A 13554-nucleotide genomic window follows, 5' to 3' on the forward strand; every position below is an offset into this window, starting at 1 on the left:
GAAAGAGATCAGTATATGGTTTGGTTTTCTGCTCTTCATGTTTCTTCCACTGACTGCAAGAAAGTCCAAGAAAGGAAACTAGGCACTCAGGCAATATTGAGTCTGCAAGACAGAACCCTAACGGAGCAGGAGACCCATCCCCTCCACTGTAAACAACATCCAGACTCTTCTCTGGTTTACAGATATTTACCAGCAGCTGCCCACATAATTTTGGTTAGTTTGTTGCCAAAAAATTAAGGATTAAGACTACTTTATTTTATTTTATATTTTTATTTGTTAGACTTTTACCCCGCCCTCCCGCCGAAGCGGCTCAGGGCGGCTTACAATAGTTAAAAACCAGTATACAATTAATAGAATATCAAGTCTAAAACAATACAATCGATAAAATATCAAAATACAACTTATTAAATTTAAGATTAAGATGTGGCGGCCATCTGTTATAAAGTGCTAGTAGTTATGTGGAACGGTCAGTGTGGTCGGACTATTAAAACGCTTGCCGGAACAGCTCGGTCTTTACCGCTCTACGGAATTGTTGAAGATCCCGCAGAGCTCGAAATTTCATTTGGGAGCTGATTCCATAATACCGGTGCAGCTAGGGAAAACGCCCTAGTTCTTGTTGATGTTAACTTTACTTGGATCCATGCATTTAAAGATTATGGCAACCATTTCCGGGACTGTGTTGCAGGTTCCAAAATGGTGTACTGGAGGCTTCTAACGCCAACCCCGCTGGTAGATCTGAGAGCAGCACTCAGTCAGGCATTTCTGAACATATGGCCAAGGGTGTGGGTGTTCTGTTTTTTACTGTTTGCTGCTGCTGTGTGAGTGTGTGTTGGAAGGGCTCTAGTCCCAACCACATACAGGATCCATTTGTACTCAACTTCCTGTTTGCTTTCCATGCAGGACCTTTCACATTATTAAAGAGACACAAGATTTTACTTCACACACATGGACCTTACACAGTCCCCTCTTGAACCCAATGGGTCTATCCCTCCACTTACACTATCAGTCTGTTTTCTACATCTTTTGCTTTTTGAGCCTTGTGTGCATATACCTTAATTTTCTGCCCACAGATTATCTAAGAAGAAGATCAGCTGTGCTACTTCACAATCCTTTCCTCAAGCTTACCCCTCTTCCCACAAAATATATTAGATCATTTGAGAGCTGCACTCATAAAGCGGCAAGTAAATTCCCAGGCCTGCATTCCAGGAAGACAAATTACATACCTATGGGAAATATACAGATGTGTTCTCGGACAGCAAAGAACAAAACTAAAGTAAGGTGAAGTGTGGTGGCAACGAATGCATCCTAACTTCAGATGTGTTCTCGGACAGCAAAGAACAATACTAAAGTAAAGTGTGATGGCAACGAATGCATCCTAACCTGTAGGGCAGATTAGCTAGCCTCCCATTCCGCAGTCAGTGCAGCAAGCATCATACAACATTCTCACTGGAGCTACTACTGACGCTAGCAGACTTGCCACAGAGGAGAGAGGCAAACCACAAAGTATAGGCCGGGTGTAGCCACTTGCAACTCCCCAAGCAGCAGTGCCTCGGCCAAGGCAACAAATACTGGCTGTACTCAGCCATGATGCCCACTGATAAACATAACTAGGTATGTACAGTACAGGAAGGAAAGGGTTCCCAAGGCCTGACCACAAAAGAACTCTCATACAAACTTGCAAGGGATGGGCTATGGCACGCTAGCACAAGGGGAAGGGGGCTGCTGCTCTAGTCTGGCATGCTGGCGGGAGGCACTGGCTGGGGTCTCTCTGCAAGATAGGCTCTCCCCTGTCTAGGCAGGGTCTTTTGTTAAGATTTGGCCATGAGCCAAGAGAAACTTGGAGGGGGGAAAAATCACATACACACAAAACCCCTGAACAAACAGCAGAGGCTGTCTCAGCACAAAGCCCTCCAAGCAGGAAAGCAGAGCCTCCCCAGAGAAGGGCTGGAAGAACAGCCTTGCAGGAATGGAGCAGCAAAGATTGTAAATAGACCCTTCCTCACTGCAAGAAGTGGGGTAGGAAACCAGTAAGGCTCATCTGGGGTGAGATGGTGGTGCAAAACCTGTGGAGTACTAGGAAGGCATTTGAGTGGGGTGTGTGTGAATGTCTGGCTTTGGAGCGGGGGGGGGCTTCACGGTGCCTTCCCCCAGCCCTTGGGGCTTCTCGTTTATAGAAAAACAGTCTGCTCTGCCAAGTGGCCGCAAGCGTCAGCAGCGGCGGCTGCGCTCAGCATTCCAAGGCTTATAAGGCAATTCCAAGCAGAGGAGGAGTTGTCTGCAAGCCATCTACTGACAGCTTCATGAGTACCCAGCAAACCTAGAAGGGCACTTTCAGGTCAGGAATTATAGTCCTGGGCTCTACAGAAGGAGCTCCTCTGGACCCAGAAAATAAGGCTGACGTGTATATCGGCACAGAAGAAAGGGAAGCGGCAAGACTGAAAAGCTGTAGGGTAATTTTAGTAATTATCATTAAAGAACGACAGGATCATCCTGAGGCCTCCATATGATAGATTGGAAGTGGAGGCTGATGTAGTGGCAATGCTGAAGCGTCCCTGTGAATTCACAGCTTTCAACCAGAGAAGCCCCACCATCCCCTAGAGAGAATGGCTTAAACACCACCATGCTAATAGTGAATTAAGCCTCACTTGCCACATAAGAAGCTTAAGAAATCAGTTCTTACCGGTCTGATAAAAGGTATCGAGAAGATGGAAAGTGCCAGCATACCCTAGGGATTCGACCTGGACACACACGCTCTGTTCCGTAGCACAGACTGCAGGTGGTTTTCCCAGCAACTGCTAAACCCAGGGTGGGGAATATAAAGACCTCAGCCAGAAACTGAGTCAGAAGGCAATCCCATATCTCCCAAACTCACCAACAGCACTTCAATATGCAAAAGAGAGACTTTAAAGAAAGCATCACCCACAGTGACACTGTTTGATTAGGTGCCAAGAGAACCCTATGCCAACAAAGTGTCAAAGCCAGCTTGCAGCCCTATGGAAGCTGCCATTTAGTAAAGCTGCACACCCTGGCATCATATCTGGAACAGCAGGAACATGTATTCACATTGCCACAATCCCTTCCTATGGAGAGCTATCTCCATCCAGCCACCAGCAAGAGCCACTACCACAGGATCCAAAAATAGAGTGCGGGAGCCTCCAGAACCTGATATCAAGTAACAGACTATTGCTCAGAGCTCCTTCATAACATCACGAGAGCAGGAAGATTGGCAGCATCTTGGGCAGAGCCCTTTCTCTTATGACAGCAACACCAGCGCAGAGCCAAGCACAAAGAAATACTTGCAAAGGAAGTGGTGCAGCATAATAGAGTTCTGTGCCTGCTCGGCACCCTTGCACATGGGGTCTTAGAAGGTAGGGAAGGGGCCCTTGGAAAAGGGGCTTCCACTAGCTACTTACCCGGGAGATTGATAATGGCATGTTGAAGTCCTTGCCACCCTGCAGCCGGAATCCCCATGGTGGTGGCCCCTCCAGCACCACCTTGTATGAATCCATGTCACTCATTTCTGGGGAGGAGGGAAAAAAAGATCCTTAAGTGAAAGAGTAAAAGGACAAGGGACAGCTGTGGAGGGGGGGACCTGAAAAGTAGATGTCTCCCATACGCAAGAAGTTCCAGTGCCAAAATGTGAGGAAAGCAGTAGCAAGGGGAAGTACAAGCTCCTCCCCAAACCTCAAAGTGTAATATATGTGCACTTGGGGCATCTCTCTCTCTCTCTCACACACACACACACACACTCACACACAGGCTTCCTTCACTTTTTTCTACAGCAATGCCTTCAAGCTTTTTCTTCCTCCATCTTTAGAGTAAGCCTTCAGAGGTTTCCCTGCTGCTGCATCATACCAGAGAACAGGCAGAGGTAGTACACAAAGATGCTGAGAAGATGACTTCCCTCTTCGACCCTTCACAGTCCCACCCCACTGTTCTCACAGCAAAACCTGTGCTGTAATCTACCAAACTGTGCCTGGGAGTACAGAGTGGAGTGCATATGCTGAATAGATTCACGTGACGTATGGAAGGTCTTATTTTAAATAAAATTGACCTTTTTTGGTGACCTGGCTGCAGTCAGTAAAAGTACCTACAGTAGTTGTGTAAACCAGTTTGCCTCATGCCTAAACACTAGAATGCCCATGGGTGGCAAATCTAGTCATGTAATGTATGCAAGTCAGTGCTGATTCAAAATGGGCACACTACCAACACTAACCTATTTTAAGTCTCCTGTCCTAGATCTCAACCCATGTAGTACTTGGAAGGTACAACAACTGGAAGATTCCACAATAGGGCATGCCTGGATTACCATCAGGGCTCCTACAGAAGAAGAGGCTATATGGCCCTGGCCACAAGGGCCATTCTTTGAGACAGAACAGACCCTGGTCTATCAAATGGTTTGGAACCATCAGAGAGGTGAGAAGAGGACTCGGCTCTTTGTTCCTCAACCACAGTGCCTACTATTGAGCCTGGTGTATGTTATCACTGCTGCAGACCATTTGGCCTTCAAGAAGATTCTCACCACACTACCCAAAGGTGCTGCCCCTTATGCCCAGAATGTTAGCTCACAAAACCAAAGGCTGAACCTGGACAGGCCCTGATCCCCATGCCAATCATCAGCACCCCTTTGAACGAGTTGCTGCAGTCCTGTTAGGACCACTGGAGAAATCAATGATTATGCCACCAGATACCTAGAGGCGGTGGCTCTGAAAGGTACAGGGGGCTACAACAATTGCTAATGAGTTGCTCAAAACACTTTCAAGGGTGGACTTTCCCAAGCCCGTCTTAACTGATCAAGAAACCAACTTCATGGAAAAGGTACTGCAAGAATTTCGGAAATTCTTAACGGTACAGCCCCTGAAGACCTCATTTTACTACCCCAGGCTAATTAGAATCATAGAGTTTGAAGGGACCTCCAGGGTCAATTGTCTAGCAGAACATTTTAACAAAGCCTTAAAACGTATGCTCTATAAGTTTATTGCTTCTGAGCCACACCAGTAGCATAGGCTCCTAGCCCCTTCGTTGTTTGCTGTTGGGAGGGGTCCCACAGGCCTCCCTAGGCTTCTTCCTATTTGAGTTATTGTATGGGCAGCACCCCCAGGGGTAAGGAAGCACTGGGAACAGCAGGGTAGCTCAGCATGGTCCATAATAAGCCACGTACTGAACTTTAGGGACATTGGCGTGATGGCCACCTGGGCCTGAGGCAGCCTACAGAAAGTTCAGCAGAAGCTTGACTGAAAGGTGCAATCACAGGAGCTCCAGCCCAGACGGTGAGTCCCAGTCCTGTTACCTTCCTCAGTAGCAAAATTATTTGCTAGTTGGCAAGGTACATACAAGGCGGTAAGAAAGGTCAGATCTGTTGATTATGAGACCCAGTGTTCCAACTGGCAGAAGCTGTCACAGATATTCTATGTCAGTTTATTGAAGGAATGGAGAGTACATTGCTGGGCCCTGAGGCCAAGTTAAGCATAGTATCCATACCACTGCAGCTGGATGACTCTCACTAAGGAACAAGTACAATAGGTGAGAGGTCAGAAAGGCAGCATGTTGATGCTCGATCCCCTCAGCCAGGATACACCCACTAGTCAGTACACTGTGGCAGTACATTGTATCTGGAGGATCCAATAGTTAGGGCTGGATCTCAGCCCTAGCCCATGTGGATGGGGAGGGTGTTGCAGGAAGAGATGAGAGATGTTATATTTAGGTATGATTGAGAAGCCTGCCAGTACTAGTTCCCAAGCCAGATGGGTTGGTACACATTCGTACTGACTTCAGACAAATGAATGCTTTGTCTAAATTTGATGCATATCCTAGGCCCAGGGTGGACACCCTCCTAGACCATGCCTAGATACTTGATCTTACAAAAAGATACTAGCAGATCCTTCTGGCCCCAGAGAACTGTGAGAAAGCAGATTTCCCTTCTCCCGAATACACAGACCACTTCAACCACATGCCATACGGGCTGCATGGGGCGGCTGCTACCTTTTAACAGCTAATGGACAATGTGGTCACTGGGTTGGATGAATTCACAGCTGTTTGTATCAATGGCATCATCATGTATAGTAGTTTTTGGCAACACCACCTGGGACACCTGCAACAGGTCCTAGAGGTGTTGTGGGCTGCAGAGCTAACAGCCAACCCTGAGAAATGTTATGCAGCCCAGCAGGAGGTGTAGTACATAGGCCTCTGGCTGAATGGAGAGGTTTGCGCAGTCTACCGCAAGGTCACCACTCTGGAGGCCTTGCCCCCACTTCAGACAGACAGAGAGCAACAACAATTCTTATGGCTAGCCAGTTATTACCATCTGTTTACCCATGGTCTACTTAAGTAAGAAACTTTTTTGCTTCATGAGCAGACATACTAGGTGGTCAAGTGGGAAGTCCTGACTATTAAGTGGGCAATAGTTTCTCCTAGATATTATTGTGAATGGTACCCCCCCCCCGGTAGTAACCTATCATGTCCCTCTGCAGTGGCTGCAATATATGAAAGGCAGCAATCCTTAGTTTACTCAATGCTACTTGGCCCTGTAACCCTATGTCTTTACAGTAATTCATTGAAAGGAATTGCAGCATGAGAAATGCAGATTTTTCCCCGCCAGGAAGGATGGCCTCTGTCAGACAAGGGGCCATCCTTTCTTGATGTGTGTGGGGGGATATATGGCACAGAGGCGGCAGCAGAGGCCAGTGGAGGCCCAACCAACCAGGACTAAGGCAGGAGCTGCTCTAGGACAGGTTAGGGTACCACCTAATAATAAGTAATAATTACCATATGTCCTTGTATGTAGTATAGCCAGAAGATCCTAAGATTGTCTGGCAGCCAGAAGTTCTAGTTCTTTTAGCATTATGCACTATTAGGTCATGAGCTAGCCTTGTTTTAAGGCAAGAGATGTTTCAGAGGGGGTTTGCCATTGCCTGCCTCTGCGTCATGCCGCTGGTATTCCTTGGAGGTCATCCATCCAAATACTAGCCAGGGCCGGCCCTGCTTACCTTCCAAGATCTGAAGAGATAAGGTTATCCTGGGCTATCCAGGAGAGGGTGAGGTACCACCTGGGACAGCAGTACAGTGGCCCCAGCGGGAGTCGGGGTGTGCCATCTGCAGGAGAGCCTCCCCCACCAATCACTTGCTGAGTACAGCAGCAAGGGTAGGAACATTGCCAGCTAAATGCTTTGGCCGAGGGCAAGGCTGGCAGTAAGGGTATCTGGCTAGGTCTATGCAACCCCACCCTGGGTGGGACAAGGCAAGGACGGAGTTAAGAGACGAAAACAGCTCAGAGAATGGAGGAGCAGTGGCAGTGCAGGGTTTGAGCAGCATGGGTGGAGCTCCAGGGAAATGTCGAGGGAGGAAGGGGCAGAGACAAAGAGAATGGCAAGTTGTCTGGGAAAGGCTGAGAAAGTTCTAGTTCTTTTAGCATTATGCACTATTAGGTCATGAGCTAGCCTTGTTTTAAGGCAAGAGATGTTTCAGAGGGGGTTTGCCATTGCCTGCCTCTGCGTCATGCCGCTGGTATTCCTTGGAGGTCATCCATCCAAATACTAGCCAGGGCCGGCCCTGCTTACCTTCCAAGATCTGAAGAGATAAGGTTATCCTGGGCTATCCAGGAGAGGGTGAGGTACCACCTGGGACAGCAGTACAGTGGCCCCAGCGGGAGTCGGGGTGTGCCATCTGCAGGAGAGCCTCCCCCCACCAATCACCTGCTGAGTACAGCAGCAAGGGTAGGAGCATTGCCAGCTAAATGCTTTGGCCGACAGCAAGGCTGGCAGTAAGGGCCTCTGGCTAGGTCTATGCAAACCCACCCTGGGTGGGACAAGGCAAGGACGGAGTTAAGAGACGAACAGAGCTCAGAGAATGGAGGAGCAGTGCAGGGTTTGAGCAGCATGGGTGGAGCTCCAGGGAAATGTCGAGGGAGGAAGGGGCAGAGACAAAGAGAATGGCAAGTTGTCTGGGAAAGGCTGAGAAGGTGCAGAGAAGGGAGGAAGGGGAGCCTAGAAGAGGAGCTGTGGCCTTGGGCAAGATGAGACAACAAGACCCGGTCAGGCCTGATGGAATCAAGCCACGACAGAGGCACGGCTCAGCCCCCTTAAGGTTTTAAAGAGGGAGAATGGGTGAGTGAAGGGAACAGCGCTCATGTGGAGACCTGTTTGGACTTGGTTCATGGCAACAAAGGGAACCATAATGAGCACCATCAAGTCTGGATGAGTCTCCGCCTTCCATGGAAGACTCTTATAAAGTCCCGATCCTACACCCCCGTCCCTGGCAGGGCCACACAGAGTTAACAACGGGATAGGGGAGAGAGACAAGGAGCCTGCTGTAATTGGCAAAGTGAAAGGGTTTAAACCCCCCTCCTTCTCCCACACTACAGCTCTGATCTGAACTGAGGTTCTGCACAGCTGCTACTACTGACTTTTTTAAAATGCCAGGAAGACCCAGTCTCCCTACGTCTCATCTATTTAGGCCCCAAATCTGTTCACAAAATCCATGGCTGCCAGGACTTGGAAACTGTTGCTTCATGTATACACACCACAGATGGCAAAAGCCTGGCTCATGACAATGAACCCTACCTCAAAGAGGTTATAAAGTCAAATCATTACCATTTTTAATGGATTGCACTCCCACAGGTGGCAGATAAGATTCTGACTTGGGAGTATGATCGTAACCTTGAGGATGCGTGCTCACACACAGCTAGGGTTGCGAAGTGGAGAGGATCTGCTCTGTTCCCATAGCCTGTGCTTTAGACGGCTGCTGGCCAAGGAAAAGGACAACAGGAAAGAAGAAAAAGAGACTAGATTTATACCCCACCCTTCACTCAGAGTCTCCGAGCAGCTTACAATCTCCTTCTCTTCCTCTCTACACAACAGACACCCTGTGAGGTAGGCAGGGCTAGAGATGTAAAATTTCCGGAAATTCTGAAGCTCGGGAAAAAACCCGGTTTTTTTCCGGTTTCGGGAAAAAACTGAAATTTTTGGGGGGAAATGCTACATTAGCATTTCTTTTGTCTTTTCTAGATTGAAAGTCATTTTGTTACTTTAGGAATACAAAATATGACTATGGACTTTTTTACTTGGCATGAAATTATCACAACTAGCATATTAAAAATATAGTGTATCCAAACAATTATTACAAACAGAATACCCATCCACATGCAAAAACAAAACTGAAACTTTATTTTCTTCTGACAATTGCACCTTCTAAAGGAAGAAATGCATCTTGTTCTTGCATTGGAGAGTTCAGTTTGTAACCTAGGACTTGCTTGTCCTCAGTGCACAGAAATTAGATCAATCTGATACCATATATATATATTTTAGAAATGATTTGGAAAATATTTGAACACCTTGTCTTAAAATATTTTATTCATCATGTTAAAATAAAACATTCCATAATCAATTTTTGTTCCTTTCTTTTTTCAATTTTTCCAATTTTCCGGAGAAAAACAAAAAGGCTTCAGGGGAAAAAAATGGGTTTTTTCCTAATTTTTCCGGGCCTTCACATCTCTAGGCAGGGCTGAGAGAGGGCTGAGGGAACTGCTCTTGAGAGAACAGCTCTGAGAGAACTGTGACTGACCCAAGGTCACCTAGCTGGCTGCATGTGGAGGAGTGGGGAATCAAACCCGGTTCTCCAGATCAGAGTCTGCCCACTGCTCTGAACCACTAAACCAAAGTGGCTCTGGACCTGGACCTGATTCTCCTGACTGGTCAGGAAACGATGGCCCACAACACACCTTGCTACTTCGGGAGTGTGCTAGTCAAAGCACCCCCAATCTATAGCAAGCAGGCAAGACAGCATCCAGAGGCCAAGCACTCCCTTCCCCCTCCCACAGCCTCCCCAGGCAGTTTGTTGTCTATATAAGGCATGCAAGACGACCCTGTCATATTCCACTGGTTGCTCATCATGATTGGGAGAGATGCAAATGACTGCTGCAAACGTCAAACGCTTCCTGGCAGGGAGTACTCAAGGAGCCAGGAGGAAAAATACAGAAGGGGAGAAAACATGCACAACGCAGAAACACAGTGTTCTTTTGGGCAATCTAGGCCACCCCTCCCCACCCACAGTGGGTGAGAAGGCTACAGCAAGAGAACAGAAATGCTTCTCTCTCTCTCTTGCAAACTAGTATGGGAAATGTAGTGCTTCCACTCCAGAAGAGACCCCTCACTACCCGCCAGCATACCCCTCCCTGGTAGGCTGGGACACTTCAGTCTGGGGGATTCCAGCAGCAACAGCTTAATGCTTTTTCTCCATGGGAATGGCAGAGGAATGTACTCTGCTAGGAAGAGGCTAGAGCTTTGATTTCTCCCACCTCCTCCCAAGGCTCTGAGTCGGAATAACATGCCTGAACAGAGCCTCCGTGCCATGGGCTGCAGGAGTGCTTTGGGCCTCTGCTCTCACAACAGGAGCTCACTTGGGAGTCACTTTCTCAACAGAGATCCCTCCCAGCCGTATCTACAAACTGCAGCAGCAGCAGCAGCCAAGCAGTGCCAGCATGGATACTGGAGGCATGCTGGTATCACAAAGCAGAGAGTTCCCAGGCTACACTGTGTGACCTTTAAGCAGCTATAGGAATGGGGCAACACTGCCCCTCCCATCCCAGCTGACTCTGTGGGAAATGAGTTGAGTCTGGAACAAATCAAGGCCCTCAGGCATGGAGAAGGAACAACAGAGCGCAGGCCAAAATTAGGGAAGCACCAGTGAGTACAACAATGGCCCTATACCAAGCCCACATAGTAAATGCTTGCCTAGTTATCACCTTCCCAGATGCTAGGCAATGCAGGAGCCAACTTAGTCTGACCACAAACCTACACGCATTGAGAGACAATTCCAGGAAGTGACTGAATTTGTAAGAAGGACTGGAATGATGGAAGATGTAGCAGGGCAGAACCGAGATAGGAAATAGGAAAGAACGGGCACTCCGCAGCAACTAAACTCAACAGCGGCAAGGAACTACATAAATGGTGCAGACACTATGGCACAGCAAGGCCTAGAGCCTACCGTCCCTTTAGAAACATTTCCACACCTGCCCTTTGCAAGTCAACTGACTTCTCTGACGAAGGGTCGCTAACTCTTCTGCAACACTGAAAACACATTGAGAACATTCATTCATGTGAAACAAATAAAGGTGCATGGGCCGGAGACACACACTGACACAATGGAAATCAGAGGCACAGCTCTTTATAGCATGGAGAGGCAGCAAATATACAGAGTGAGAAACTTTCCACAGTAACTCTTCCCAAGTTACTCCCCATGATGCTGCCATATTAACAACTACAAACAGTCATCAGAGATCTGCATGGGGGAAGTGTGTGTGTGTGTGTGGGGGGGGGGATAAGCAAAGACTAGCCAGGCTCCCTTTCTCCTCTTTTTTGACCCTTGCCTGCATGTCTCCAGATGATGACCAAGATTGTTTTGTGGATTCAGCTGGAAGACCACAAGGAAGGAAAAGAGCTGGCTGAGCAATAAATAGCCAATCCCAGCAGGGAAATGCTACAGTAATGCCCCTACTCCTTGGGAAACTTTTAACCTCCCTCCAAACAAGTCCTTTAAACAGAAATTAATCTAGTCAGATGTAAACCCTATGCAAGCTACAATACCTCTGAAGGAAATTAAGTCAAGATATATCTGGAGCCATCTCCTGCCCTTGCTTGGACTGTCTTTCCATACTAATGGCAGGTGCTGTCTACCTATGATAATGAAGCAAAGAGCAAAGGTTTTGATCTGAGACCCAGTGTGGTGCAGTGGTTAGAGTGACAGACTAGGACCTGGGATGACCCAGGTTCAAATCTCCGCTCTGCCACTGAAGCTTGCTGGGTGACCTTGGGCCAGTCACACATACTCAGCGTACCCTACCTCACAAGGCTGTTGTGAGAATAACTGGAGGATGAGAGAATGATGTAAGCCACTTTGGGGAGAAAGGTGGGATATAAATGAAGGAAATTTTGCAATGTTCCCTCTAAGCTGTGGAGTCTTGTGAGCAAAAATTCTACTTTGTGAGCTACTAGCATTAAAGTTGTGAGCAAGCAGTTTGGCTACTGCATAAATTAGTTTGCTCTGCAGCCATCCTTCCTGAGCTAAGACAAAAATGTGTGAGCTGCAAGCTAAAAAACTGTGAGCTACCTCACACTAATTCAGCTTAGAGGGAACACTGGCTTATGAGCTATTCTTGTTTAAAGCATACATTCAAAAGAAAACTGGAGACTGGCACAATTTTAAGGCAATTATAAGAATATAAAAGAAGGCCTCCTCCTGGTTCATAACAAATCTCCATGTAGTCCAGCATCGTGTTTCCAGGAGTGAAGGCAACTGTTCTGCCTCATTCTAAGTCTCCAGCATCTATCCCTTAGAGGTATACTGTAACTGAACATGGAAGCTCTGTTTAGCCATCATACCTGATAGGTTGGGGCATTCTTTTGATGAACATTCATAAACTGACCTTTTACCAGTCTCTCACACATCAGTATTGCACACATACATTTACTGAAGCCACGGTTTTCAAGAAGTCTCATCAAGACTACAACTCTTAATGAAGCCAGGTACCAGATAAAGAAACAGGCATGTTCCACAGAGCTGAAAATTGCCATTGCAGACCTCGCCTCCAGAAGCAATACAGCACATAGCCTCTCTGGAATCCAGAGGTCCCAAACATGTTTAAATATTAGGTTACAGCTCAGAGGTACTTTTAGAACAAGGACAAGAACAGATGTACAGAAAGGCACATTTACTGGATGATACACGTGCACGCGCAACACGCATGCATCCAGACTCTGGACTGAGGCCCTCCTACAAAATACTCACTCTGCTGCCTGGAGCACTTGTACCTGACCCCTGCCCAGTTCAGAAAATGAGGGCTGCTCTTGTGGCGTAGCTGTGCTTACTTCCAGTGCTGACCCACTACAGGAAGCCAAAAATGCCAGTCACATCCTGATACCACGAACAACACGCCAGCCTCAACACCGGCGAAGGGGCACACCCCACTCTCATGGCAACAGAGGACTCGAGACTAGAGGCAGTTCGCCAGAGCGGCGGAGATGACACGGCACAGCAAGGAGAAGGAGGAGGCATGATGAGGCACCCCGGGGCTTTACTATGTACACTCCTGAGCCACCGAGACGGAGGAAGGGGAGCGTTAGGAGGCAAGGAAAGGGAGGATACAGGATCACTAGACCGCTTTGCGAGGGCACGAAAAGAGACGGGGGTAGGGTGGAGAAATGAAAAGAGCCACAAGTCACCCAGACGCCCGCCCAGGGTTTCATGGAGGTCCGCAGCCCACTGGTCAGTCGCGCCTATCTTTTTGCAGTAGTCTTAGCAATCCCCCCCGGAACAGCCGCGTTGCATTTTACCCCACCCCTGACAAACATGAGACGCATACCTGCAGGGCCCAGGCGACCACCCCTCCTTAAGGCGGGACCGGGCAATTCCGCCGCCACCGCACTGTCTCAGCCGCAGCGCCTCCGGGGAAGCGCCTTATATATCTGGCCAGGCTGAGCGGCTCCGCCTGCTCAGCAGTTCGGTACGACACGACCCCCCCCCCCCCCCCCCCCAAACCACCCGCCTACTCTCCGCCCAGCT

General features: G+C 48.2%; 1 protein-coding gene across 1 annotated transcript in view; it reads right to left on the minus strand.

Annotated features, from left to right (window-relative positions):
• The window catches only part of PDLIM7 (PDZ and LIM domain 7), a 52245-nt gene extending 38803 nt beyond the window's left edge, over nucleotides 1-13442 (minus strand). Inside the window, exons 1-2 of the mRNA XM_015412538.1 lie at nucleotides 13355-13442; nucleotides 3414-3520 (exon numbers count right to left, since the gene is read on the minus strand). Of these exons, the coding sequence (XP_015268024.1) occupies nucleotides 3414-3518 (105 nt within the window). The 5' untranslated portion in view covers nucleotides 3519-3520; nucleotides 13355-13442. The remainder of the gene's footprint in view (nucleotides 1-3413; nucleotides 3521-13354) is intronic.
• Between the last annotated feature and the right edge of the window lie 112 nt (nucleotides 13443-13554).

Source organism: Gekko japonicus, unplaced genomic scaffold, assembly GCF_001447785.1.
Source record: "Gekko japonicus isolate JY-2015 unplaced genomic scaffold, Gekko_japonicus_V1.1 scaffold100, whole genome shotgun sequence".
NCBI lineage: Eukaryota > Metazoa > Chordata > Lepidosauria > Squamata > Gekkonidae > Gekko > Gekko japonicus.